This window comes from Dipodomys merriami, unplaced genomic scaffold (genome assembly GCF_024711535.1).
Source record: "Dipodomys merriami isolate MVZ:Mamm:240054 unplaced genomic scaffold, mDipMer1.0.p SCAF_51, whole genome shotgun sequence".
In the NCBI taxonomy this organism is placed as follows: domain Eukaryota; kingdom Metazoa; phylum Chordata; class Mammalia; order Rodentia; family Heteromyidae; genus Dipodomys; species Dipodomys merriami.
The window spans coordinates 3036712-3064495 of NW_027206080.1; the positions used below are offsets into that span (position 1 = coordinate 3036712).

Genomic DNA, 27784 nt, shown 5'->3' on the forward strand with positions numbered 1-27784 from the left:
GATAGAGCACTAGCCTTGAGTGAAACAAAAAACAACAAACAGGCAAGAGAGAGATCAGGGCCCTGAGTTTAAGCCTCAGTACGAGCACACACACACACACACACACACACACACACACACACACACACACACACACACACATACACACTCACAAAGAAATAGTAAGATACAAGTATCAATAGTTACAATAAGTATTGGGTTAAGAAAAACGGCCTTATCTCAGAGTTCACGTGTAATGTAGATCTTAGTAAGGTAACATATGATGGTAATTATGTAATTGTGCAATAAAACTGTGGTGTTTTATTTCTATTATATACATATTCATGTCCATGTAGTATTGTTTCTTACATATACCAAAACTCACATTGAACCATGAGTTCTGGGTTGCAAAAGAGGATTTTCTTTTTGTACCAGTCTGCAAATCTTTGTTACAAACTAAAGACACACAAGTGCTATAATATTTTAAAATAAGAACTGAGAGTTATATTATTTCTTCTCTTTTGAATATGTGCTGGAGACTTGGCTGTGTTGGGACTCACCCCTTCAGTCATCACTTATGAGATGCTTAGGATTTGCTCACAGAGTCCGGGATCTGCTGCATTGGCAGGACCTTCTTCATCTTCTCCCACCCGGACAGCCGAGGCATGCTTTCAGGATGGCTCCGAGCCGATGGGAAGAGGAGGAAGTCCCATCAGATGAGTCAGGCCATTTCCCCCCGATAATGAATTAAAGATTGGGGATACTTTGCAGGCACATTTACAATGGGCAGTATAATTCTTCTCACTTTTAGTAAACTCAGCATCTAGTTTCTGCCATTGGAAGGGGATTTTGTGACAGAGAAGAAGGAGTCCTTGGGCCACACGCAAAGCAGAACCTTGTCTGAACACAACCTTGATCCTTACCTGCATCTACCACTCCTCCCCCCCCCGCGCCCCAGCCCCCAATGCCATTCCATGATGAGACTCTGCCTTCAGAAACAAACGTCTAGTTCAGGGGTCTTCCGCCTGCCACATGGCGTCCCAAGACCCCGGGAGCTGCAGGCATCTCTCCAGACAGAAGGGGAGACATTTCATTGACAGATTGACTCACCTCAGAGTTCATAGGAGAGTAGGGGTGCAGTCCAGGGTCCACCTCATGCAATTGGGCCCCGCCTTCTGCCATTTCCACCCCTCCTTCCAGTCATTCAGTTATGAATCTATAATGGGTGGATCCATTCCTCAGGGACGTCCAGTCCCCCCGTGGTCCAGCCTCAGGCCTCCCACTGGGATCAAGGCCTCCAGCACCAGCTTGGGTTTAGGCCTCCCGATCATGCATGGGTTTAGCGGCACACATGCATTCAGGTGAGTTTTAAGCCTTTCGTTTCTGTTAGGGAGGGAGAGGAGGGCTGTGGGGGTCCCGGGGGATGTGTGGAGTTTCTGGCTCTCTCCCAGGCTCCATGGCAAGAGGCTCCATGGCCCGGGGCCGTTCCTGCCATGCCTGCACCTTAATGCTCAGAACCGCTCACTAGCCTCGCATCCCAGCACAGCCCATGCTCTGTGCAGGGGGCAGTGAGCATTTAGACGCTCACCACTAAGGAGGAGACATTAGGAATATCGCTTCCCAAGAGATGGAGCTGGTCACACTGTGCAGGTACAGACAAACAGCCCTCCCCTCTCCCCTCCTCTCTCTCCACATTAGGGAAGAGGCCACTGCTAAGGGGCTGTCTGATTACCCGGTGTGGCTGCAGCCATCTCCGTCTCCTGTGTGTTCCTTTCCCCACACTTGGAGATGTTGAAGCCATCCTGACAGGGACACGAGCAGGAACACACACACACACACACACACACACGGGTCAGGTAGACTTGTTGCAAGCTCTTGCATTCTATCTGTGCCCAGCTCTTTGTGATCACCATTTCCTCTCACATGGCCACATCGTCCCGAAACAACACCCACTGCTGTGGCTGCATGGAGGGGCATTTTCCTGTCCTTCTCCTTCTACCTGGGACAGCGTGCATGTGGCATGTGTGTGTGAGTGTGTGTGTGTGTGTGTGATCTAATACACCCTCTGTATGGAGGTGGCACTCAGGTTTCACATGCTCTGTGTGTGTGTGTGTGTGTGTGTGCGATCTAACACACCCTGTGCTTGTAGGTGGCACTCAGGTTTCACATGCTCTGTGTGTTTGTGTGTGTGTGTGTGTGTGTGTGTGTGTGTGTGATCTAACATACCCTCTGCATGGAGGTGGCACTCAGGTTATACGTGCTCTGTGTGTGTGTGTGTGTGTATGTGTGTGCGTGTGTGTGATCTAACACACCCTCTGTATGGAGGTGGCACTCAGGTTTCACATGCTGTGTGTGTGTGCGATCTAACAACCCTCTGCATGGAGGTGGCACTCAGGTTATATGTGCTCTGTGTGTGTGTGTGTGTGTATGTGTGTGCGTGTGTGTGATCTAACACACCCTCTGCATGGAGGTAGCACTCAGGTTTCATCTCCCGGGGTACACGGCCTCAGGAGCACGTGATGTCATGCATGACATGATGTTAGGGACTGGTTTAAAAAATGTTAAACAATGGGACGTTGCTCCGGAGCCTCAGTCCCTTGGAATTTCACAGGGTTCCAGCCCCAATGGCTTCCACAGCCATTGGCACTTAATTACTGGCATAAATCTCACTAGCAACTTCCATAACTTCATTTGCAAATGAGCGCAAGTGCCTTCTACATCACGCCCTCCTTCTCCCTCCCTCCTGCCTCTTGTCCCCCTCCCTGACCCCCCCCCAGGGGTTGGGAAGTCTCCCGGCTTGCCCTGCGTGGACGTGGGTTTCCCCACGGAATCCACGTGGCACAGGTCATGATGAGGTGACCAGGACAGTCCCTTGTTGTGCCCCGGCCACTCTCACGCTCCGTGGCCAGCGGCCCCTACCTTCACTCCAGGGGGTAGCCCCCGGGGGGGGGGGCAGGCTGGGCTTGAACCACACCCCACCCTGTCTTTCCAGAGCTGGTGAGTGGGGCCTTGCGACGGGAGCATCCTGGTCCTTTTCCTTCAACCACCCTGCTGAGATCCGGGCAGAGCCCGCCCCGTCCACCCCGTGTCTTCTGCACCCACAAACAAGGGGCGCAGAGCCGGCTTCCAGAGTGAATGGAAAGTTCCACCTCTCTACAGCAGGCTCTCTGAACTCCAAATCTCACTCCCTTTAGGACTCAGACTGTGATCTCTGGTTGCTTTCAGCTTAAAAGAATGCTGGAAAAGAGGCCCCCCAATGCTATGCAGGGATTCCTCTAGATGGCACCTTCGACTCCCTTTAACATCTACGCCCCCCCCCCCCCGCCCCTCCTGTGCTGGGGACTGACCTCAGGGCTGTGTGTTTTCTAGGCAGGGATGCTCCTGCCTGAGTTATGCTCTAGTCCTGAGCCTGGCCTCTAACTACAGACACACAGCCGTCTCCAGCTCTTGACCTCTCACAGTAACTAGCTGTGTGACTTCAGGCAAGCTGCTTAACATCTCTGAGCCCAGGCTCCTCATCTGAAAGCCTGCTCCGATGCCAATAGCCAGCTGTTGCCTCCATGCCTGCAAACCACACAGAGAGCGTGGCGCACGGTGGGCGGCCGCTTTAGCACTGGCTTAGCTGTTCTCTATGCAAGCCTCTGACGTGTCAAAAATGTAGGTCACAACAAATTTGAATATTGCTCTGTCTTCACTTCCTGGAAAGAAAGAAACAGTCACAGTCAGAGCCCCTGGGTGCCCTGGAATGGACTCCCCACTCAGACACTGGCTTATTCATTATTCACTGCAGTTGGAAGCAGAAAGCAGGCCCGGGCTCCGTGCCTGAGACCTGAGCTCACCGGGAGCAGACCTGCAGCCATCAGGGCTGGTGCTATCCGGACACCAATGCCATCCATCCCGCGTCTGAGATCTGGGGCCCTGGATGAGAGCCCAGCTTGCATTTACACACACACAGTTCACAGCATGGCCCACTGGAGCGGTGTCGGGCCCTTGGCTTACTCTAGTGTGCTGGGTCACCACTTTGAAACGCAGGTCTTTCTTTCATGCCCACAGGCCTCAGCCCGGAGTGGTGTGGATGGTAAATGTCCTCTAAGCAGCCCAAACCCTGTAGCAAGTGTCCTCTCAGAGGTGGGCTTTCTCCATGGTGGGTTTCGCAGCCCTGCGGGGGACAAATGCACACGGAGGCCGTGCAGGGAGGGCGGAGGGTGGCTCAGCCTCTTCTCAGCAAGGAGGAGCCTCCTGAAGTGGCCTGAGGAGGAAGACACAGGAAGACATTTCCCCAGGCCTCCGGGGGCCAGCACTTGCATTGCGGGGTCTGTGCACCATCTGGTGGCCATGAGCTGACATTGCATGTACCGTTTGGGTTTTTATATCATTGATGAATTCACAGGAGCCTATTTTTGACGTTTCCTGAAAGCGATTCGTGGGGTTGGGGTGTTCTGAGTGTCACTTTGAGGGTTTTCTTTTTCAATTTACCATATTGTTATTATAAAGATGATGTAGAGAGGGATTGCAGTTACATAAGCCAGGTAATGAGTACATTTCCTTTGGTACAGTATCATCCCTTCCCTGGCTCTCTCCTAATCCCTCCCTCCCGACTCTACCAGCAGTTGTGTAGTTCACTTTCAACACAGTGTCCAGTGAGCACCACTGCTGCACTTTCCCACCCCTGTTCCTCCAGTTCTGTGCCCCTCCAAAGATAAACACACAAATAAACCATACAGAAAGAAAAGAGAACAGAAACACCAACCAAACAAGAGATCTCTTATTTTTGTATGTTGGAGTTTGTTTCAACATATATTATTTTACCTAAATATAAAGAGACATATAAGCATTACACCTTTGTGTTTCTCCCCTAAGAGTATCATCTTTCAATTTCACTGTGTCTAGAATCCTGTATAATTTATTATTTCCCCATGTATTTTAGATCTACCTTCTTCATGTGAGACAAAACATACTTTGTCTCTCTGAGCCTGGCTTGCCTCACTTAACATAACTTGTTCTAGGTCCATCCACTTCCCTGAAAATGGCATAATAATGTTCTTTCTGATGGCGGTGTCAAATTCCATTGTGTACAGGTACCGCAGTTTTTGGATCCACTCATCTATTGTAGGGCATCTGGAGGTTTCTGTATCTTGGCTGCTGTGAATAGTGCTGAATGTTGCTTCTTATTCAAAGATTGATACTCAGAGCTAAACTTGTCTGCAAGGCATAGACGATGATCTTTCCTTCAGGCCCAGCCTCCTTATGACATCTAGTAACAAGAGTTCTCCGCTCTGTCCCCCTTACCCCTGCTTCACAACATGACCCCAAATGACTGAGCCTTGGAGACTGGGCTCCTCTCTGCCCGGAACACGCATATTTTGTCTTCTCCATTCTTACCAAACGCCACACTTTCCAAGACTCAGTTCACCAAGGTCACCCTTACATCCTTGCAATACCTGCAGTTCTGTTCAAACTCATATTTCCATGGTGAATTTTGTTAGTGCATTCTATCTTATGACTCGGAATTAATCAAATTTTGGGAGAAGTGTGAAGTCACAACATTTAGCCGTCTTAGATCTCAAGAGTTTCTGAACTGGGTATCAGTGGCTCATGCCCGTAATCCTAGCTACTCAGGAAGCTGAGATCTGGGGAATTGAGGTTTGAAGCCATTCTGGGTAGAAAGTCTCTGAAACTTTTATTTCTAATTAACTACTACTTCTGGCTAGAAATGGAGATATGGTTCAAGTGGTAGTACCAGCCTCAAACAAAAAGAAAAGCTAAGGGACAGTGCCATGCCATGAGTTGAGGCCCCAAATAAAGAGCCTCTGCTATTTTGGGCAGATGATCGATTCCTGAAGAGACAATCACTGTTGGCTTCCTTTCTAAACATGTTGGGCATTGAACCTTCCTGCCTCATCCCCTTCAGCTAGGTACTGCAATTGATAAGGCAACTGTCCCGCCCGCCTTGATTCATGAAGTCCAGACAGCCCCAAACAACACCTCAGCCGATCTCTGCACGGACAGCTGGATCCAAGGCCCAAGGCACTATGGTGCAAGCTTACGTATGTTTTGGAGGCTCAGTAGCTATGCAGCTTTGCACGTGCACACACTCACACATGGATGCGTACGTGTGTGCATACACACACACACACACACACACAAGGCCAGCTTGACATGATCTTCCTCCAATTGTTTAGGGATCCTCACATTGTGGTGTGGAGACTTGAGCCGCACACCTTGGAGTGGGCAGGGAGGGAAGGCTGTGAGTTTCTTCCAGGTCACTTTGCATAAACATTTGGGAATGGAATTTTCTGCCTGGGTAAGCAGAAAAGACCACCCTCCCCCTCCCCCCAAAAAAGGGCTAGAACTAGGGGAGGGGCTGAGCAGCCAGAGATCTGCTGGGTGGCCCTGTGAGAAGCTCTGCCCCTCAGAGGAGCTGTCTTTCAAAGGGTGCTGCTGTCAACGGCCCAGAATGCTGGGTGTGCAAGGAGCACTGTGCCATGCCGTGCCCCTTCCCCCCCTTTTGTCCAGAGGATATTAGTTTGTTATTAGTTTGTAAGTGACAGTCAGTTGACTCCATAGTTTAAATGAAGTTATTCAGGGAACATTTACAGAAGAAAGAAGAGTGGAGGTCTGAGGAGGTAACTCCAGGACCAGCAAAAACCCAGCAAGAAAGGCAGCTGAGAAACAGATCTGAAAACAAGGAACGTGAAAGCAGTGTTTCAAGAAAGGAAAGAGCCAGATGAGGTTGCTCACGCCTGTCGTCCTAACTTCTTGAGAGACAGAGACCAAGAGGACTGTGACTTTGAGATTAGCCAGGGCAAAAAATAAAGATAGCCAGACCCCATCCTAACCAACAAGCTGGGCAGTCCATCTCACCCTTAGCATCTCAGCTATACAGGAGGCCTAGGTAGAAAGTTCCAGGTCCAAAGCCATCCCCAACAAAAACACCAGATCCAAAGTAGTGGGTGCCCGCCCACTTTGTTGAGTCAGAGAAGGGGTGGTTGTGGGAGAAACCCCTGCGAAGACAACAGTCTGTAGGAGAGGGGAATGCTCTGTGTGCCTAGACCCTGAGCAGCTCCTCGTCTGCCTCTGACTGCAGCTGGGCACCTGGACTTTATTCTGCAAGGAGAACAAGAACACGGGCCAAACAGTTTTCTTTCTGTGGTCATTAAAAAAAAAAAAGAGAGACAGAAATGTACACAGAAAGAAATGCATAGACCCCAAGGATTCAGTCACAGATAGTTGTGAAACTGTTGATTAGGATGAAATAGTCACGTGTCTCCAGAAGCTTCCCTCCAGTCTGGTTCTTGCCAGTCTCCCTTTGGGTGATTACTATGGTCCTATCCCACACCGTACTTCCGTCTACGCATGGACTTCATTTAAATGGAAGGGTGAGGATGTAGTTCGGCTTCTTGGGTGCAATAAATGTTTGAGATTTACCTAGTTTTGTTTATAGCTGGTTCCATCATGACACAGATCACGGTGTGAGCATTCGTTACCAGCTTTCTGCCACAGACGGCAAACAGTGCTGCCAAAAACGCCCTACAAGGTTCTCTGCCTCCTGTTTCCAGGCAGATACTTGGGGTGTTTTTGCTTAACCCCAAGTCAGGTTACTGTGACTTTATGAGAAAACAGCCTAGGCAGGACTCATGATCCCGCCAGCGATGTGTTGAGAGCCTCCACCTGCTCCTCCCTCCCGCTGATGCTCTTCCTCTTGGTCCTCCCGCGGGTGCTCCTCCCCCTGCTCCTCCCTCAAGGGCTCCTCCTCCTGGCCCTCCCTCCGGTGCTCTTCCTCGTGATCGTCCCTGGGGGCTCCTCCTCCTGATCCTCCTTTGGCGGCTCCTCCTCGTGGTCCTCCCTCCAGGGCTCCTCCTCCTGATCCTCCTGGGCCACCACGCCCGGTGCATCGTTATCTCATTCCTTGGGATGGTGCGCACGTGCAGGCTCCAGGCCTCGAGCGCCGCCGGGTCGGCCTAGGTTTCTCTCCAGAAAACAGGGTGGGGAGGGAGGGCCGAGCCGGGTGCAGGCGGCGTGGGACTCGCGGGGCCCGAGCCCTAAGGGCGCCAGACCACTCCGCAGCCCGCTCCCCGCGCAAGCGCACACGCGCCCGCCTGCGCGGACCGGCCTGCGCAAGCGCACACGCGCCCGCCCGCGCCTGCGCACTCGTCCCCGGCGCCTCCCCCGGCGCGCACGCGCGGCAAATGGAGTCGGTGCTAGCGGAGCTGCTGCTGTCGCAGGACCGGGACCCCCGGGCCGCGCTGGCGGCGCTGTGCCGCGGGGAGGCGTCCGCGGAGCGCGTGGAGACGCTACGCTTCCTCCTGCAGCGGCTGGAGGACCAGGGCAGCGGCGCGCTCCCCGAGGCGGCGGCGCGGGAGGTGGCGGCGGGGTTCCTGGTGCCGCTGCTGCGCGGGCGCGCGGGCGGCCCCGACGACCCCGGGCCGCGCCGGCGCGTGCTGCGGGCGGCGGGCGCGGCGCTGCGCTCGTGCGCGCGGCTGGCGGGGGCCCCGCCGCTGGCCGCCGCGCTGGCCGAGGAGGCGCTGCGGGAGCTGCGCGCGGGGCGCGGCGCCGAGGCGGCCCTGGAGGTGCTGGCGGCCGTCGGGCCGTGCCTGCGGCCGCACGAGGACGGACCGCTGCTGGAGCGCGTGGCGCGCGCCGCCGCCGCGCCGGCGCTGGCCGGGGACACGCGCCCCGAGGCTGCGGCGGCCGCGCGGCTGCTGGCGGCGCTGGGCCAGGGCGGCGGCGCCGCGCTGCAGGCCGTGTGGGGCGCGCTGGCCTCCGCGGGGTCGCCTCCGGGCCCCGAACGCCTGGGCCCGGAGCTGCAGGTGTTGAGCGCGCTGGCCGAGCAGCTGCTGCCCGAGCCCGGCGCCCGCCACGCGGGTCCCGACGCACGGTGCTGCGGCCGCTTCTGGAAAACCGTGCGGGACGGACTGGGTCGCGCCGAGGACGCTCTGGCGCGCAGGCGCGCGCGCTTCCTGCTGCGGCGCGCCGTGGAGGTCTCCGCGGCGCCCGGCGCTGCCGACTGCGCCTGCGCCGACCCGGCAGGACCTGGTACGCTGTCGCCCCGCGCCCAGACCCCAGACCCCGGGGACCGGGGGATCCCGGGGCCCTGGGGCCTTCTGCTTAGTCAGACCAGGAGGCGTCGTGTTAGGTGTCCCGAGGAGCCGGGGAGGGCGCTCTCCTGGAGTCAGCTAGAGTGCTTAGCTAGATGTCCTTGGTCCACCTCTCCTGCCCCTGCATTATGGGGTCCCTGTGCCAGAACCCCTGCTCGGTGCCCGCGCCTCCACTCAGGCCTACACAGCCCGAGCACGGTCCCCCGTCGTTTCTAAAGGTGTCATAGTTTTAAAAGTCCAAAGAAGCATCTGTGCTGAGTGCCAGTGGCTCATGTCTGGAGGCAGAGACCTAAGGATTGTGGTTCAAAGCCAGCCTGGGCAGGAAAAGTCCGTGAGACTCCTACCTCCCAGTGAACCACCTAAAAAAACAGAGGTGGAGCTGTGGCTTGAGCGGTAGAATGTTAGCCTTGAGCAAGAAAGCCCAGGGATAGCTCTCCCAGGCTCTGAGTTCAAGCCCCAGGACACACACACCACACACACACGTCTGGCAGAATGTTTTTGTTTCTAGCATTTCCATTTGAAATTTTAAAATTATCTTCCATATCTTAAAATCTCTACCTGCTTATCAGTTTATTCATTCCATTTACCTTTCTGATAATGTCCTGTAGTGTACAATTGTAGTGATTTGCAAGTCTGACCCGTGGACTTGGTAGGACAGCTAAGACTGCTCTCCTTGGGGAGTCCTAGTCTCCCTTTTGTCCCTTGAGCCTTTCTTCCATTACTAAAGCCTGCATTGTGTGGGAGCACCAGCATTAAGTCTCATTTAAATATGGAAGAAAATGGTGAAACTTGCACAAGGAAAAGCTCATTTTCTTTCTTTCTTTCTCTCTTTCCTTCTTTTTTTTTTTTTTTCTCCCCCTTAGGCCCGAGTCTATTTTGGTGGTCTGAGAAGAAAAATGACCAGCTTCTAAAATTCTGGGAAACTTACATTTTAATTATGGAAACTCTAGAAGGAAATCAGGTAAGTATTCTCCCATTTCGGCAAATGCTTTGGTAGATATGATTTCTTTCTTCTATTTTTGGATATTCATTAAGCACAATACAGAAAGGCTGACTTAGACATAGCCTGATACAACTCAAGTACCTTTTGTTTCTGCCACAAATATCATTTAAAACAGGCTAAATTGTTTCAGGAAGTTAATACTTCAAGTGAACTCAACTTATTCAGAAAAAATGTAATCACATTTCATCTTCCCTTGGTCTTCTTAAACTTTAACATCCGATAAAGCTGACAGCTTGTTACAACTTAGGCAGTGCTGAATGACACCTTGCTCCAGCAGGGCTGGGGTGGGGCAGGAGAGTTTGGGTTGTGTGCAAGTTCTCAGGTGTTGCCTGCTTTGCCATCCTCCATGTCCCAAGTCCCCATGTGTAAGCTGCAGGCCACCGTGGGGCCCAGCATCTGTGGACTTGGCATGTCAGTCCACGTGTGCAGCACACATATATTATGGTAGACATGTATTCATGTCCAAAGGGTGTAAAATGCAGGAAGAGCAACATAGCATTTTAAGTTCAGATAACCTTCAAGGTTTCTTTGGTCAGTAGACTCACAAAACCTCCATTACTTACTTTAGAGACTTGGGTTTCTGTACGTTTTTGAAGAATTATATCTCTGCCACATGGGCTCGGTGGCATCAAGAGCATGAGCTCTGTTTCATGCCCTGCCACCGTCAGCCACGTGAGTGGCTTGGTAAAACACCAGTGGATTTTTTTTTCCTTTTGGATCTTTTGCATCTTATTAGTTCATCCTATTTCTTGAGTCAGTTGAGGGGATTGCATGCATGCCTCAACGCAGGCCATTTACCATGTAACTTCTGCACTCTGCTGGTCCTGCGCTATGTTTCCTGACTTGGCCATGCTTGGTCTTATATACCCAAGGCATGCCATGACTCAGTCAAGCTTCTTGCCATAACAATCACATAGGGGTATAAACAGGAAGATTGCTGTTATATTCATCATTGTCCCTTGAGAGATTTTACCCGTGTTTTCATTTCATATGATTTTTTGCTCTTATTTTTAGATACATGTTATAAAGCCAGTCTTACCAAAGCTAAACAATCTGTTTGAATATGCAGTGTCAGAGGAGAATGGTAATGATGATTTTCTTTTTGCTTTAAAAAAATAACATAGTCTGCCCCCCCCCTCCAATTTTATAACTAATCCTGTTGATTATAGAGAGTTTGGGAAGACTATTAACAGTGTAAGGAGAAAAAGAGGAATGGTCTTGGGGTATGCTTCCACCAAGGAGGGTGGTGGTAAGGCTGTAGATGCTTCCCTCTGGCACCGTTGGCACCATCTCCTCCTAGCAGTGGTGTCCACACCATTCCATTCCAGCAGCCTTTAGTGCTCTTCCAGAACATAACTTCATGTGGCCTGTAAAATGCATTGAGGGATGTGATTTGGCTTAACTAAAGTTTTGATAACAGAGATTTATAATATCTCTAGAAGAGGGGGCACCATCTCCTGAAGATAGATAGAAGATAAGACTCACGCTTTAATGATGGCATGGGCTATGCCTCTCATCATAGCTTTTGATATCAATACCAAATTTCACCTGCTTTCCATCCTTAGTACATCTTTCTATGTATAAATATGTGTATCTTAGCCAGGTGCTGGTGGCTCATGCCTGTAATCCCAGCTACTCAGGCTGAGATCTGAGGATCATGGTTCAAAGCCAGCCCTGGCAAGAAAGTCTGTGAGACTCTTTATCTTCAATTAACCACCAGAAAACCAGAAGTGGAGTTGTGGCTTAAAGTTGTAGTGCACCATCCCTGAGTAAAAAAGCTCAGGGACAGCACCCAGGCTCAGAGTTCAAGCCCGAGGACCAACAACAAAAAATATGTATCTTTTTATTTGTTACACTTTTTGCAGGGAGGTATTAGGCATCTTGGGCTTCTTAGAGAAAGAACATTCCAGAGTGTAGTTTTCAATGTAGTTTCTAAGTCTTCAAGCACTTCTTTGTTATTAGAGCTTTCTAGAAGAAATACAGCAAAGCCAGAGCTTCCTGAAATCGTCTTCTGCAGTTGAGCTTAGATCAGTGAGACAGCTGAAGGCAGGCCACCAGTGCTCTGTCTCCATCGGGCGACAGGGCTGCTGAGCTGCTGTGTCTTGCCTGGCAGGTTGCTAGAGCTGTGTTCTGATGTTAGTGGCCTGTGTGTGTGTCTGTATGTCTATGTGTCTGTGGTCCCCCTGGGGCTACGTTTAATTGAATCCCATCGTGACCTCCACATTTTTGTGTGCTTGCTGTTAAAAGGTGCTTGCTGTTAAAAGCCATGCTCTAATGAGCACGTTTAGCATATATAGCTCATGGCAAGCACAATCAGCAGTGTTTGATTCTGAAAATTTAACTTTTGCTTGATAGTTGGACAATTAAGTATGTTGGTGTAAATTACAAATAAATAGGCCAATTTGCTCCATAACATCAGGAATTTAGAATGCTGAACCTTTTTTTTCTAACAGAGTTAAAGTATATTTCAGGAGTCAGAAGAAAGTATCTCATGTTGTATTTGCTCAGTCATGGGCTCACTTAGTAGCTATTTAGCTAAATAATAGCTAAATAGCTAAATATAAATAGCTATTTATTATTTATAAATAGCTATTTAGTTATTTATGTTAAGCACTAGGGACAGCGTTGTGAGACAAGCAGGTTCTTTGTACTTGATGTTGGGCTGTTTTCCATGAAAAAAATTATTTTGCTTATAGGTTCTCTCCAGGATGCAGAGAGGGACAAAGGGAGCCCATGGTGAGGGTAGCAGGGAGGCCTACTTGGGGGGGGGGGCTTGGGCTCATACCATGGGGGCAGCGTGAGCCCCCTGGAAAGTGGCTCTGCAGGCAGAGGGGGTGGCAGAGCTGCAGGAGAGCAGAGCGGGCATGGCAGCCAGGGTCAGCCGCCTCCCTTAGGCTAGGTCTCACAGCCAAGGGTTTTAAGCAGAGGAGTGGCAGTTTCAGATTTCTATATGGAGAAAAGGATGGGACTGGTACATACCAATAATCCTAGCATTGGGGAGGCTGAGGTTGGAAGGACCATCTGATTATACAGCAAAACCCTGCCTTTTAAAAGAGAGAGAAAGAGAATGGGGGTGAAATGTCGTGAAGGAAAGATTGGTTGAAGGGTCCAGGAGGTAGTGTAGCTCAGAGGTACAGCACTTGCCTAGCACATAAGAGGCCCTGGGTTCTAACCCCAGCATCACAAAAACAAATGCACAGCTTACAGATAACAGTAGCATGCTGTGAACCCAGCTGAGACTGAGGCCGGAGGCTCAAGAATTCAAGTCCAGCCTGAGACCCTGTCTCAAAAAAGAAAACAAAATAAAACAACAAAGAACAGGTTGAAACTCCCTCATATATATCTAAAGTTCTCGTCTGCATGCATAAAGTAATATTTTACATAGTGTTACTTACAGGCCTAAATAAAACTGTGTAATTATGAATTGTGAATATTGAATTTTGGTTATTCAGTCAACACCCTTGGATGTGATGAAAAGCCAGCCTTACCTTTGTGGTGCTTTAGTGACATGAATGTATGTGCCTGCACATGTTTGTTTAATTACCATGCAGAGATATAAAGTGAGATCCGAAATTCAGCCTCAGATGTCTTCCTTCCACAGGCTGTTGGCTCTTCCACCCTTCCTGGCACATGTGTATTTATAAAAGAATGTTTGAGAGTGAAAACAAAGTCCTGACCAAAGAAGGCATTATCCATTTTTTGGAGCTGTTTGAAATGAAGCCTCTTCCGTTTTCCCCAGAGCTTTCTGAGGTAATGACTGTGGTTCCCTTCCTTGCTCTCTGTCCCAGGCAGAGATGATGATGGTGTCACAGACATCTTCGGATTCAGCATCAGCAAGATTTCCTAGACTTGTGTCCCCAAGCCCCTCCTGTATGGAGCATCTCAGCTGTCTTTTTGTGGACAGGCCGAGTGGTATCAGCCTGTCTAGTGGCCACTGAAAAAGTAGCTCCCTGCCCTCATCTTCTGGACCACATGGCTCCAGAGTTGGAAACCTGGTGCTGAAGCTCCCCGGTGTGCCATCCCTGCAAGTCTGGCTGTCTGGAGGATGCTGGCTTGCAAGGGATGCAGCCGTTCAGGCTGTGGCATTGCTGTCTCTGTCTTGGGGAGAAGATGGGGGGTCCTTCCACCCCGAGTTGGTACACTCCTGTCGTCTCCCAGTTTAGCACTACCTGTTAAAACCAGAGGAGATCTGGAGGATTGCAGCCGGTGTTAAACCTCTAGGTTTAGTATCCCACCTTGTGTTTAGAGGCAAAGCATTTTGATTTTTTAACTGTCTTGTGCACACAGTTGTAGTGTTTGAGATGTTTGCAGTTTCAGTATCTCCTGTCCTTCTGGCACTTCCTATCAGCTTGCTGAGGAATATTTTTAGGATGTAATTTTCCCCTTTTTTCTCCTAGGTATAAGTTCTTACGTGTTCTCTTTAAGGTCTTTTTGTTGTTTTCTATTGCTACCTGTATTTCTCAACATGCATTGATTCCTTTTTATCCCTGACCACACTGAATCTTAGTGTGCCATGGTGGTTGTGAGGAGGGAAAGTCCAGTGTTTAAGGGATCTTCCTGTGTTAGCCTTCAGTAAGAGACTTGCACTAGTGACCCGCTTTGTTTGTCTGCTCTCTGGTCTCCGTGTGGGGAGAGCCACGGGGGATCCAGGGCACTCCCACAATTGTGGTTAGAACGTAGCACCACTTACGTGTCCTTCTCTTTTTTTCAGTTTATTATTGGCCCCCTAATGGATGCACTTTCAGAGAGTTCTCTGTATGGCAGGTAAGTGGGCCCTGTCACGTAGCAGCAGTGTGGATCTGTGTATGTGATCATACATTAGATCTGGGAACAGGGTCACATTGTTTAATGCAGTTAGTGTGTAATCTGGGTTGTTTAGCAGAAAGTCGGCTTAAAAAACCCCAGTGCCTTTTTCTTGATCAATGATATTTGTATTACATTTTCTGCTTTCCATTTTCCTATTTCCTTTGTACTTTGAGCCTCTCTATTTCTGGATTTGGGAAACTATACCTTATGTGGCTTACATCACCCTGTTCTGTTTTCTACCTTTGTGGAAATTGTAGTGGCTTTGCCTGACTAACATTTTGGGCCTTTCTCCCTGCCTTCCCCCCTCCCCCTCAGGGTCTCTCTATGTAGTTCAGGCTGGCCCTGAACTTGTGGTCTTTCTGCCTCAGTATCCTGAGTGCTGGGATTATAGGCATGTACCTCTGTTACTACAGTAGCTCTCTGTTTAACTTTTTATTTTGGCCTAGCCTCACACAGAAAAGTCTCGGGAATAATACAAAGAATTGTTTTTTTTTTCTGTATTCACCAAATGTTGTTATTGATTAGACATATCCATATCTAGTTTGTTGTTTGTACATCTGTCCATCCATCCATCATTCTATCCATCCACCCACCCATTCATGTTAAGAACCATGAGTTCACACCAATTTTTCCAATTTCTGTCCAGTGCCAGGGTTCTTCCTATTTTTCTTCTTTCCCTAATTCATAAAGTATCTACTTACTCCACTTTCCCCTGTGGAAAAGGTTCTCAGCGAGGAGTGGCCAGGATTCCACCATAGCCCGTTCTGAGAATTACTTGACTCTCAATTATCTCTTCAAATTTCTCCTGCTTTTAAAATCAGGCTGTCTTTCTAATACTGAGTCCCAAAACACATAGCTTTAAGTCTTCTGTTTGGTAGGCCTCTAAATAGGAACCCTTCCCCCCTAACAGTTCCCTTAAAAGCGATTTGATGTTCTAGGCTAGGTTATATTACTGTTGACTTATAATGTCTGTTTAATGAATATCACAAGATATTTTAGGCTAGGTTAGATTACTGTTGACTTATAATGTCTGTTTAATGAAGATCACAAGAGAATGGCGTGTTGCCAGCCCGTGCATTCCAGTTTTCGTAAGTGTTCTCTGGTGCGCTGTGCCTGGAAGCCATGAACCCCGCAGCTCTGGGGGCTGACGCCACACTTATCCCCACGTGCCTTAGATCTCCTGACCTGGCCACACACATGGCCACTGATGGCCCTGGCAAAGGCCATCGGAGCATGTGTGTCAACAGCTCACTCACATACAGGTGACTCAGTACTAGCATAACTCTGTTGTGCGGTGATTTCCTGTATTGTAGAGTTAAGGATTTAAGGTCATTGAATTCTTTTGTCAGAAATGATGAAGTGCAGTTTAAAATGAGATCTTTTTTTTTTTTTTTCATGCTCCTATTTAGCCAGGTTCATGTGTGTGTAAGAGAGAAGGAAAGAGTCCTAGGCAGGTCCCAGGCCTGAGGGCAGGATTGACCACATCATTCTCCCAACAGTCCTGAGTCTTTAACTACATGGGACCTGTAGCTGCACTAGAGACCATGTGCAGGTGTCTTGGCCCTGTGTGCCAAAAGCCTGGGGTGTGTCCCTGGTCTGGCATTGGCCGCTCCTTTGCAAACAGGTTTAAGTAACTCTTTCTCTCCCTCTTTGCCTGTAGGTCCCCAAGCCAGCTGGTAGGAAGTGGTTCTCCATTGGGATTAAAGTTGCAGACGTTTTTAGTCACTTATGTTTCTCTTCTTCCTGAAGATACAAAGAGTATGTGTCAGTAAAGAGGTTTTTATGTTTTTATTTCTCTTTATTTTAAGTGTTAGTATATCTTGGCGTAGGCATCGCCATGAGGGTTTGTCGTCAATGCTCTCTGAGGTCTGACCATGCTGTCAGTCACTTGAGCCATCCGGAGGTGCAGCTCAGGTCTAAAGGTCCTGGGTCCTGGCCTTGGCAGGGCAGGGGTCAAGGAGTGTCGAGAGGCAGCACCTGGCTGCTTCATCAGTCTACTGTTTGGTTCAGGCATCAGTAAGCTAGCGAGGTGGAACACGGACAGCCACAGAGGAAGCAGTGATGGGTCCTTTTAGCCACACTGACAGCAAGAAAGAAGGAGAGGTGCTTCTTTTACATCAGATGTAATCAACCACTTCTTAGGCTCTATTTTTCTTCTTGAAGGTGAGCTAGACAGTGGAGAACATAACCACTCACTTGTACTTTTGCTTGCTGAGTGGTTTTCTGAGTCTCTCTTCACTCTTGCCTTTGTGACCTTCAACACAAAAGTTGTTTTGTTTTTCGTGGGTACTGGGATTTGAATTCAGAGCCCTGAGCTTGCTTGACTGGCTTGCATGGCTGGCACTTGGCACTTGAGCCACATCTCTAGCCTGGGTTTTTACTAGTTATTTCGCAGATGGAGCCTTATGGACTTTTCTTTCTCGGCTGGCTTTGAATTGTGATCCCATGGATCTGAACCTCCTACCAGGTGTGAGCCACCAGTGCCTGCGAGTAATTTTTTCATTTAAAAAAATTTAATCTACAAATAGGGTTGCGAGGTGAGAACTGGTAATATCTATTCAAAAATCGGGAAAAAATTGGAAGTTTTTGTTTGTTTTTAGTGAGTTATTGGGAAGATAGCTTTAATCGTTCAGTCTGTTGGTTGTGAGCTGCTGGGATGCAGCTGGGCGGGGTGATGTGTGGCCAGGCCGGCATGCCTGTCATGACCAGAATTAGGTGACGTGGTTAGGGTTGGCCAGGAAGGGATGGTGGCAGCCCTGGAATCTGTCCGTCTTAACTGGGCACAGATCACATTTGGTAAATGTGTTTATGTAAAAGGGACTGTGGCCATTCCTTTCTTCCCTTGTCCTGAGTGAGGGCTCAGGCACAGATGAGGTTTGCTGAATTTGAACAGTGCACACAGAAAAGAGAGCAGTGGAGGAAGTGGCGCTGTGGCTCAAGTGGTAGAGTGCTTTCCTTGAGCTGAAGAGCTGAGGGACAGCGCCCAGGGACCCACAACTGACCAAAAAAAAAAAAAAAAAAAGAGCAGTTGAAATGTTTGTGCACGGTTCTTACTGCCTTTTTTAGTCACAGATTTGGAGTATGCAGTTAATGCTGCCTACTATGAGAGAAAACACATAACCTTTTAGGAGTTTCTGGAACTTCTTATAAGTCATGCTGTGGTCTTGATCTGCAATGGAAAGTGTGTCCCAGGGCCCCTGTGTATATTCTGGAAAGGGCAGGAACCCTCCAGGAGGAAGGCCTGCCTGCTGTGTGCAGGCATAGGTTTGTTTCTACCAGTCTTCCTGTCCCTGTCCTTAGCATCTCAGAAGAACCCTGCCAGCAGACATTTTTAGTAAATATAGCTGCTTGTTATCTACAGTGCAGTTGAGTATATATCACACTCAGTAGGAACAAAGTGAAATAACATAGGTATTTTAGAACAATTACCTTGTTGGATTTTTTAGGCTTTTTGCGTAAGTGACCCTTTCAGAGTGCTCACCTCAGGAGAGTGTGCACAAAGTCACGGGCACATTATCTTCACCCCTGAGAGGCCCTGCACCAAGAGCGATGGTTCCTTCTCTTCTCCCCCTGCCTCAACACCCACGTTTCCATCCATTTCATTAATGGAATGATGCCATAGTGGTCATTTAGCTCATGGCTTCTGTCACTTGGCATAGTGTTCAAGGTCTGTCTGTGATGTAGGATGAGTCATTAATTCCATTTTTGCGGCTGAATACTGCTCCACAAACTCTACAAACTGGTGTCTGCAGACATGTGTGCTCTTCGCAGCTTGGGCTTCTGTGGAAGTGTTGCTGTGAATACTCATGGAAAGTTTTTATAAGAACTCACATTCCCATCTCTCCTGGGCATAGGCCTACAACTCGTATTGCTGGGTCACATGGTAATTCTATATGGGATTTTTCTGGGGCATCTTCCAGGGAGCACACTGGCAGGGATAACATTTACTCTGTGTTTCAGGGAGCTTCCTCCTGAGGTTTCTTCAGCGGATGACAGATAGACACTGGTGTGCTGTGCCTATTTTTTTTCTGTCTAAGGCATTGGCAGGTGTCCCTAGATGGAAGGCCCTGGGCATCGAAGGGCTCCTGGCCCTCAGGTATGTCACCCATGCGCATGGCTGGTGGTTTCCCGTGACTTTATATTTGTGTGTTTTGTTTGTCCTTTCATCTATACTGAGTGAATTCAGTTAGTATAATCTTACAAGAGGAAAAAAATAAAATACTTGAAAATTAAATACTTGAACTACTTTGTTATGAATTACTAATTCCTGTGTACCCATGTTCCTGGGCTGTTAGATTTTTGACTTCCTAAAGACTTGTACATTTTGGTATGAGAAGCGTAAACTTACTTTAAAAATGTCTTCAACTATGGCCTAATTTTCAAAAGAGTTTTGCTTCATATTAAACTTGAAGTGCTGGATGCTAGTAGGCTGAGATCTAAGGATTTCAGTTGGAAGCCAGCCTGGGCAGGAAAGTCCATGAGACTCTTACCTCCAATTAACCACCAGAAAACTGGAAGTGGCACTATGGCTCAAAGTGGTCAAGTGCTTACCTTGAGCAAAAGAGCTCAGGGACAGCGCCCTCTGAGTTCAAGCCCCATGACTGACAACAAACAAACAACAACTTGAAAGCCAATGGAGGACGTATGGAAGTCAATATCCCTGAAGTTCTGCTGATGTAGGTGCTGTCAGGAGTTGGAGTGGCAGAACTGTCCTGCTGATGTAGGTGTTGTCAGGAGTTGTGGTGACAGGACTGTCCTGGGAGTATGGATATATTCTCTTTGGCTGCAGGGACGTTATGCAGTGTACCATGATCACGCATCAGACTCTGCTAAGAGGAGCTGCGCAGTGCTATCTTCTTCAGACTGCTATGAATTTGCTGGATGTGGTAAGGTTGTCTTCGGTGTTGTCTTTGGTGCTCCCATTTCTGAGGCCCTCTCAGTGAGGGATGCGGCTGTGGCTTGGGGAGCTTGCATTTGGGGAGTATTTACACTATCCTAGGTGACAGGAGCAGCCTGCTGTGCAGGAAAGACTTGTACAAGGACTTGGCTCATGGTAACTGCTGATCTCCTCTGGGCCAGAATGAGCTCATGCACAGGGCACAGGCGGTCTGTGCTCTGGGTCTGGCACAGACAACCAGCTTCTCTGGTGGCAGCAGTCCTTGTGCTGTGTCACGGCCTGCAGAGGGTGGCAGTGAGGAGTTAGGAGAGGGAGGGAAGGGTGGAATGGTGCTCACTCCTGGCTTTCCCCACACCTTCCCTCATCTTCAAGACATGGAGACGTGCAAGCTTGTACTGCCCAGAGCAGGGGCACGCACTATCAGTGAAGGGGCACTATCAGTGAAGGGTCGAATGCTAAACACTGTCTGGACTTCATGATTGCATGGCCTCGGGTGCAGTGTCTGCATTCCTCCTTGGTACCAGCAGTGGCCTTGGGCGGCTTACAGATAAAAGGGCTTGCTGCATCCTTGGGACTCACGAAGGGCTGTGAGTGGTCTTGCTGCCCAGACCTACAGCACAGGACTCGCCCTTCTCAGGACGTGGTATGCTTTAGCTGATGGTTTTTGTAGCCTTGAAAAGAATCACCATGTGTGGTAATTTTCTTATACTCAAGTATTTAGGAGACTGAGGCAGAAGGATCTTGAATTTGAGGTTAGCCTTGAGCTATGTAGTGAGACCTTGCTCAAAACAAAAAACCAAAGTTACCTTTTGATTGAAAGTAATTTCTTCTTCCATAAAATTATCATTAAAAGAGACAACAAGAAACACAATCTTTCCCTATAATAGTAACCTCAATTTATTTTAAAAATAAACTTGTATGTTGTATAATGAAAGATTGTAACAGATATGTTCCGGGTTTTTTTTTTTGTTTTGTTTTTTGTTTTTGTTTTTATGCCAGTCCTGGGGCTTCAACTCAGGGCCTATGCACTGTCTCTGAGCTGCTTTTGCTGAAGGCTAGCACTCCACTACTTGAGCCACAGCACCACTTCTGGCTTTTTCTGTTTATGTGGTACTGAAGAATCAAACCCAGGGCTTCATGCTTGCTGGGCGAACACTACCACTGAGCCATATTCCAAGCCATGTTCATTAAAAAATTTTTTTTTTCTTTTTACCAGTCTTGGGACTTGAACTCAGGGCATAGGTACTGTCCCTGAGCTGTTTTTTTTGTTTTTTGTTTTTTTTTGCTCAAGTTGTACTATATTCCATTTCTGGCTTTTTTGGTGATGTATTGGAGATGAGAGTCTTAGAGATTTTACTGCCAAGGCTTGCTTAGAACCATGATCTCATCCCCCAAGTAGATACAGGTGTGTGTTCATTTTAAAAGTGGACTCACCTTATCTTTTTAAAATATAGGGTTTTTTGAATTTAACTAGTAATATTCTGCTTTAGCCATTTCACTTGTATGCTTCTGCAAAGATGTGACTTTATTGGTTGTTGTTCTGAGACAGGGTCTAGCTAGGGAGTAGGCTGGCCTTGAGCTCACCACCCCCTGCCTCACCCTCCCAAGAGTTGAGAGTTCAACTAAAAATGCTGAATTCTTTTCTTAAATATCCTGCTTAGGAGAAAGTGTCACTCTCTGAGGTCTCCACTTTTCTTGTGTCTCTAAGACAAGAGGAGTCTTTGGGACGAGGAACCACGCTGTGGGCAGAGGTGAGCGGGAAAATTGAGTTCTCTAATTTGTAAAAGTTCTGATTGAGCTTTACTGTTTATATAAGACATGATTGCGGGGCTGGGAAAGTGGCTCAGTGGTAGAGCGCTTGCATTGCATGCCTGAGGCCCTGGGTTCAATTCCTCAGCACCACATAAGCAAAAAGCAAAAAGCCGGAAGTGGTGCTGTGGCTCAAGTGGTAGAGCACTAGCCTTGAGCTGAAGAGCTGTGGGACAGTGCCCAGGCCCAGAGTTCAGGCCCCACAACTGGACCCCCCCCAAAAAAAAAAAAAAAAAAAAGACATGATTGCTGGAGGCGGGGATGGGAAGGGATAGAAAGGGGAAATAAAGGAGGAGGCAACAATGCTTGATAAGAAACGTACTCATTACCTTGCCCATGTAATTGTAACCCCTCTGTACCATATTTTCACGCATTTGCTCCACCACTGTGCTACCCCTGCAGAAATTGTTCAGCATTGTGTATTGGCTTTGAGATGCCTTAATTCAGGCAACTCGTGCTTCTGGCAAGAGGGAGGAACTGTAGAGGTAGGCCTGCCAAGGAGGAGACAGGCCAGCAAGCAGGCTCTGTTCTGGGTGACCTATGGCAGGAAGAGTCACTGCGTTTAGTCTCAGACACTGAGACAGATCTCCTGTTTGTCTGTCTCTTCTCTCAGTTATCTGAGACAGCTGCCCAGACAGCTGTTATCTCAGACAGCTGTTCCACTGATTCTTTCTTTTTAAAAAAATTAGCATTTATGGATTATACAAAGCAAGTTTTGTTACAATATTTCCATACACATCCATAGTGTCTCCTGTGATCAGATCCACCCTCTGTGGTTCTGTCCTAACTCTTCTTTATTTCACCAGCATGTCCTTTCTTTCTTGCCTTCAATTCCACAAGAGGGAGGAAGCGTGCAGGTCTTGTCTCTCTAAGACTGGCTTCCTTCACATCCTATGATGCTCTCCAGTTCTGTCCATTGTCCTACAAAGACATACATGTCCGAATAACACTCCTTTGTGTATAAACACAACATTCATTTAGAACACTATCATTTATTATTAAGGTTCATAGGCCAGTTCTAATGGAAAGAAAAACGTGTATAGACATATAAGGTGACAACTTCCGTAAGGTAATAGCAGACTGTTTAATGGCTTAAATTCAGCCTCTTCAGAAAGAAAGAAGATTGGCTTAGAGAAAGTAAAGCTCCTTTGTTTACTTAGGGTTCTAAAGATGAAATCCTGTAACTTTTCTTTTCTAGCTCTGTGAGTGGTTGTGTGCTAATGAGCATTGCTTTAGGCAGTCCTCAGCTGGCTCTGATGAACTCCACGAGACATCTTTAAATGAATTTGTGAAGAGCCTCGTTCATGAGTATGTCAAGTCACCTGCTTGGGAGAGTAAGTCTGAACCATTCTCAGAACCAGAATGTGTCAGAGAGCTCTGAACTAGTTTGGGATTTGGGGTTACACAACTGTATTGTGGTTTACTGAGTTCAGATGTGCTTTTAGTCAAATCAGGTAGCAGTGAAGTGCCGTCTCCTGACTATACTTGGCCTGCTCTAAGATTTGAAACGTTACATGCCTGAAGGAGATGAGCTAAAAGCTTACCAGAGTGAGAACTGGACACAAGTCAATTTATTATTATTTTTTTCTTCTCTTGGGGTTTGAATTCAAGTTCTCAAGCTTGATAGATAGGCACTGTCCCAGTTGAGCCATGCCCTCAGTGTTTTTGTTTTACTTCATTTTCAAATCGCCTCTCCAGCTTTTCCCCAGATGGTCTTGGACCACAAATCTACCATCTCTGTCTTCTAAGTAGCTGGGGTTCCAGGCATGAAGCATCATCATGTTAGTATATTGTCATGAGCCATCCTTATATTAAGATAGTAATATGTTCTGAGGTAGATACGTCGGTGTGTTTGAAATGTGGAAATACGTGGAAGGGAATTAGCTCATCTCTGTTTACAGGAGCTGGTTTTATGTGAGCTAATATGAAAAATAATTTTAGAGAAAAAAATCTTGGAATGATGTTTGCTTTTCTTCCCTTCTACCTCTTCTCTCTTCTCTCTTCCCTTTCTTTTTACAAAGCAGTGCTGGGAAATAGAACCTAGGGGCTCTTGCATGCCAGGCCTGCTCACTGTTGTGTGCATGGACATCCTTCCATTTCCTGGAATTGGTGATCTCTCTCCTGCCAGGACCTGAGAAAGTATAATCTTTGAAGCATTTAACTAATATGCAAATTTTATTATTGAAGCTGAAGAAAGCTGCTATGTGATGCCTGACTGGTCAGAAGCCAGGCTGACAGCCCTGATGGTCTTGTTGGCTGTAGATGTGGAGGGCCTGAGGACATCCTTCAGGTAATTACTGCTTTAATTGAAAAGGAGGGCTAGTCATGCCAATGAAGTGTCTCAGACTTTCCAATGATGGGTGTAGAGTTCAATCACTGAACTATTAAAGGTAGAATTAGAGCACTGGTAATATACTATATGTCGTAAATTAACACATAAATAAGTATAGGGTATATTAGCTCTTTCAGAAGAGTAAATTAAATGATAAACAATTTAATATTGATTAGAGAAGGATTCAGTAGTCATTGATTTTATTTCAGTGTTAGAAGGATGGATAAAATCCTAGCATAAGATTACAAAAGATTAGATAGACACTTTCAGGGTCTAACTCTCCTGAGATTAGATGCACCATCCAAGACCTACCTCCTTTATAAGCTTAGACAAACATTGCCTGGATCTACTCCTTTGTAAAATTCACGATTTAAAATAAGATTGAACAACCTCATTTATATTTCCAGAGTGTAAGCAGACCAGTTGTCACCAGATTATTGCTGTAAGCAACTTCATTAGATGAATCATGTAGTTAATTTGATTCACATCAAATCTCTTATCTAGGTAAAGTTATAATAGTAATGGTTGTGAGTTCTGCATCTTTAGGGTTTTGTGGTGTTTGTGTGTGTGCTTTCACATACCTTGTTTCTGTCTCTGGCATCCGTTTGTCCTTCTACATTGTGGAGGCCGGATCTCAGTAGTGTAATGTGTGCACAAACAAGGTCTTGGCTTTCCCTCCCCCGGTGTGGGAGTTGGACATGGTGGGCTTGCTGGGCTTTCTTCTCTAGCATTAGCCCATGATGCTGGGTGTTTTGGGTGTCCCTAAGATAACTTTGTGTAATTGACTCCATGGCAGATTGAAGCTGGGGACTAATTCCTTTATGCTGTTGGGATGGTTGACTTAGATGTGTCTTTTGATACCTAGTGAGAAGCGGAGGACCCAGAATGTGTTGAGGATATTCTTAGACCCCCTGCTGGACGCCCTGGGGAAGCTTGGTACCAATGCCTACATGCCCTTGCTCAGGGCAGACCGATGCCTCCAGTTGCTGTTGACACTGTTGCACACTTGCACCATGAGAGGTCCCACTTCCCAGGATGGTGAGGATGTCTTGTTAGTGTGGGCGTCTCTTGTAGTATTTGGCTGATATTTACAACGATGAACTCCTGCTCACAACATTTAAGGAGAAGTTATTCTCGTAGCCCAGTGTGTAAGCATCTCTGTTGTGCTGGGAATGCAATAGAGGTGCTTTAAATGCATTGATTGCTGTCACGTTTTCAATCATGCTGGCTCATCTACAGACCATTTATGATAATCACTGCTGATCACAAGTGTGTAACAGGGTCCATTTCTGACTGTCATGAGTCGAGATTTTTAGAATGTTAAAATGTGAGAAAGGCAGCAACTCATGCTTCTCCTTAACTATTCTCATCCCCGAGCTCCTTTGGAGCAGAAGATACTCCAAACAGGAAGTCCAGCAGCTAGAGGGACTCACCAAACTCACTCTTCAACTGAGACTTAAAAACAGCTGAGGCTAGTCCTTAAGGATGAGACTCTGGGGGCAGGGCAGGTCGGGGAAACACACCTTAGTTCCCAGTTTCCTTCTGACCAGTTACATTTGCAGTGTTAAAACGTTGCAGTGTAGGAATTCTAGAGCCTATTGTCATGAGTCTAGGCCCGGCAGTGCTATTGGTAAGGTTAGAATCCAGTATCTTTTTGAAATACTAAATGTAGCTCCAAATGTGGTACCTTTATAATGGTAGAGAACAGATGGTGTGAACATAACAGAAAAGCATAGAATTTTCTGGTCCTGAGGGGCATTCATGGGGACACATTTGATAGACTATCACTGCTCAGTGTTTTCAGTGCTGGGCCAGGTCCTCTCTGAGTTTAAGAAATGGCATAGCTGGGCACCAGTGGCTTGCACCTATAATCCTAGTTACTCAGGAGGCTAAGATCTGAGGATTGTAGTTCAAAGCCAGCCCAGGAAGGAAAGTCGTGAGACTTATCTCCAATAAACCACTCAGAAAAAGCTAGAAGTGGCACTGTGGCTCAAATGGTAGAGTGCTAACCTTGAGCACAAAGAGGCTCAGGGACAGACCCAGGCCCAGAGTTCAAGCCCCAGGACCAGGAAGAAAGGAGAGGAGGAGGAGAAGGATAAGGGATGAGGAGGAATAGGGAAGAGGTAGAAGAGGAAGGAGAAGGAGGAGGAGAGGTGTGAGTACTGAACGTGTACAGCTTGATGAGTTTAGGGATAAGTCTGCACCCACCAAGCCATCACCACTGTCATGTCATGGGTGTTCCCCCATCCTCACGCTCCCCCCATTACCATTCCTGTCTGTCACCAGAGCGCGTTGCATTTTAGCTGTGCAGCACAGCACCCCAGGGCTCTGCCTTGCTGATCTCCAGACCTCACTTATTTGCATGATGGATCCTGGAAACCCTGGACTGTCCCCTGCCCCACCAGTAGTCCTGTTGGCTGCACAGTGGCTTTCTCTCTTGCTTAGTTTTACTGTTGTCTACGCTTTTTCAGTCATGTGTAGGGATTCAATGCAGAGCCTGAAGTGAGGGAGCTTCATGGCTTCTGGCCTTAGGGTTAAGCCTCTAAGCTATTCCAGTTGACATTTGTGTGTGTTCTCAACAAGGCTCAGGTTCGCTCCTCTGCATGGAGATAACCTAGATTCCAGCATGTTACAGAAAAGACTCCTTTCTTGTTGAGTGGTCTTGGCACCATTGTGGAAGGTCAGGTGACTGTAGGCATGGGTTTAACAGTGATGTTGAGTTTTCTTTCTTTCTTTTTTTTTTTTTTTTTTTGCTAGTCCTGGGGCTTCAACTCAGGACCTGAGCACTGTCCCTGAGCCAGCTCAAGGCTAGCACTCTACACTTGAGCCACAACCCATTTCTAGCTTTTTCTTTTTTTTTTTGTCGGTCGTGGGGCTTGAACTCTGGGCCTGGGCACTGTCCCTCAGCTCAAGGCGAGCGCTCTACCACTTGAGCTACAGCATTTCTAGCTTTTTCTGTATATGTAGTACTGAGGAATTTAACCTAGGGCTTCATGCATGCTAGGCAAGCACTCTACCACCGAGCCCTGTTGTTTAGCTTTCTTGCATTTATGGAAATGGTGTGTTACTGTAGGCAGTCTTCTGTGTCCTTTTCCACTCAGACTTTCCTAAGATTAATTGTCCTGAATGAAATCTTGTCAGTCAGCGAGCATGCAGCTGTCCTGTTCTGTTAATCAGTGAGCACAGGGCTGTCCTAGTGTCAGTCAGCGAGCACACGGTTCCCCTAATCTGTCAGTCAGTGAGCACATGGCGAGCACTCAGCTGTCCTAGTCTGTCAGTCGCTTCTTGTACATAGCTGCACACACCTTCTGTCAGCCTCATCTGTGTAGCCAGGGAGAAGGGGAGCGGACCAGAGCTTGAGCTGGGTGTTTTTAGCCAGTCTCCCCTGTGTAGTGATGACCACTGTGCTCCTGGAATTCACTTTCATAAGTGATTTGCCCTAGGATCTACCACAGATGTCCCAGAATTTCAGATGTACTTTGTGCCAAAGATGTCTCTTCTGGTGTTCCAGTGAAACACTTTCTCCCCGCAGACGAGGTGCCCACCCTTCTGGAGAACTTCATCCTGCCCACCACAGAGAGTGTGGCCCAGTTCATTCTCAGGAGACTCACTGTGGATGAGCTGTGGAGTGTAAGTAGCTTCCTTTGTCCTACCAGTCAGTCACTGTATTAGAAAAGAAAGGAAGTGGCACTGTGGCTCAAATGGTAGAGCGCTCACCTTGAACTGAAGATGAAGAGCACAGGGACAGTGCCCAAGCACAGAGTTCATGACTGACAAAAAAAAAAAAAAGAAAGAAAGAAAGAAAAATGACCTTAATGCAATGATGGCTTTAAAAAGAGCTTTCAGCAGTAGAAAGAACC

The 27784-nt window shown here is 47.8% G+C and overlaps 1 protein-coding gene and 1 non-coding gene across 5 annotated transcripts in view; one reads left to right on the plus strand and one right to left on the minus strand.

The window, feature by feature from the left end:
* Positions 1-333: 333 nt before the first annotated feature.
* Positions 334-454, minus strand: LOC138810920 (small nucleolar RNA SNORA40). Its single transcript, XR_011367268.1, has one exon. It is a non-coding gene; the product is annotated as a small nucleolar RNA SNORA40 (small nucleolar RNA).
* A 7714-nt stretch (positions 455-8168) lies between these two features.
* The window catches only part of Tarbp1 (TAR (HIV-1) RNA binding protein 1), a 37953-nt gene continuing 18337 nt past the window's right edge, over positions 8169-27784 (plus strand). For all 4 annotated transcript variants that reach the window (XM_069998116.1, XM_069998117.1, XM_069998120.1 and 1 more), the window contains exons 1-13: positions 8169-9015; positions 9941-10038; positions 11095-11164; positions 13682-13830; positions 14792-14844; positions 16547-16644; positions 18847-18982; positions 19676-19772; positions 21445-21534; positions 22791-22926; positions 23780-23882; positions 24790-24962; positions 27457-27554. In XM_069998116.1, the coding sequence (XP_069854217.1) occupies positions 8169-9015; positions 9941-10038; positions 11095-11164; positions 13682-13830; positions 14792-14844; positions 16547-16644; positions 18847-18982; positions 19676-19772; positions 21445-21534; positions 22791-22926; positions 23780-23882; positions 24790-24962; positions 27457-27554 (2148 nt within the window). The remainder of the gene's footprint in view (positions 9016-9940; positions 10039-11094; positions 11165-13681; positions 13831-14791; positions 14845-16546; positions 16645-18846; positions 18983-19675; positions 19773-21444; positions 21535-22790; positions 22927-23779; positions 23883-24789; positions 24963-27456; positions 27555-27784) is intronic.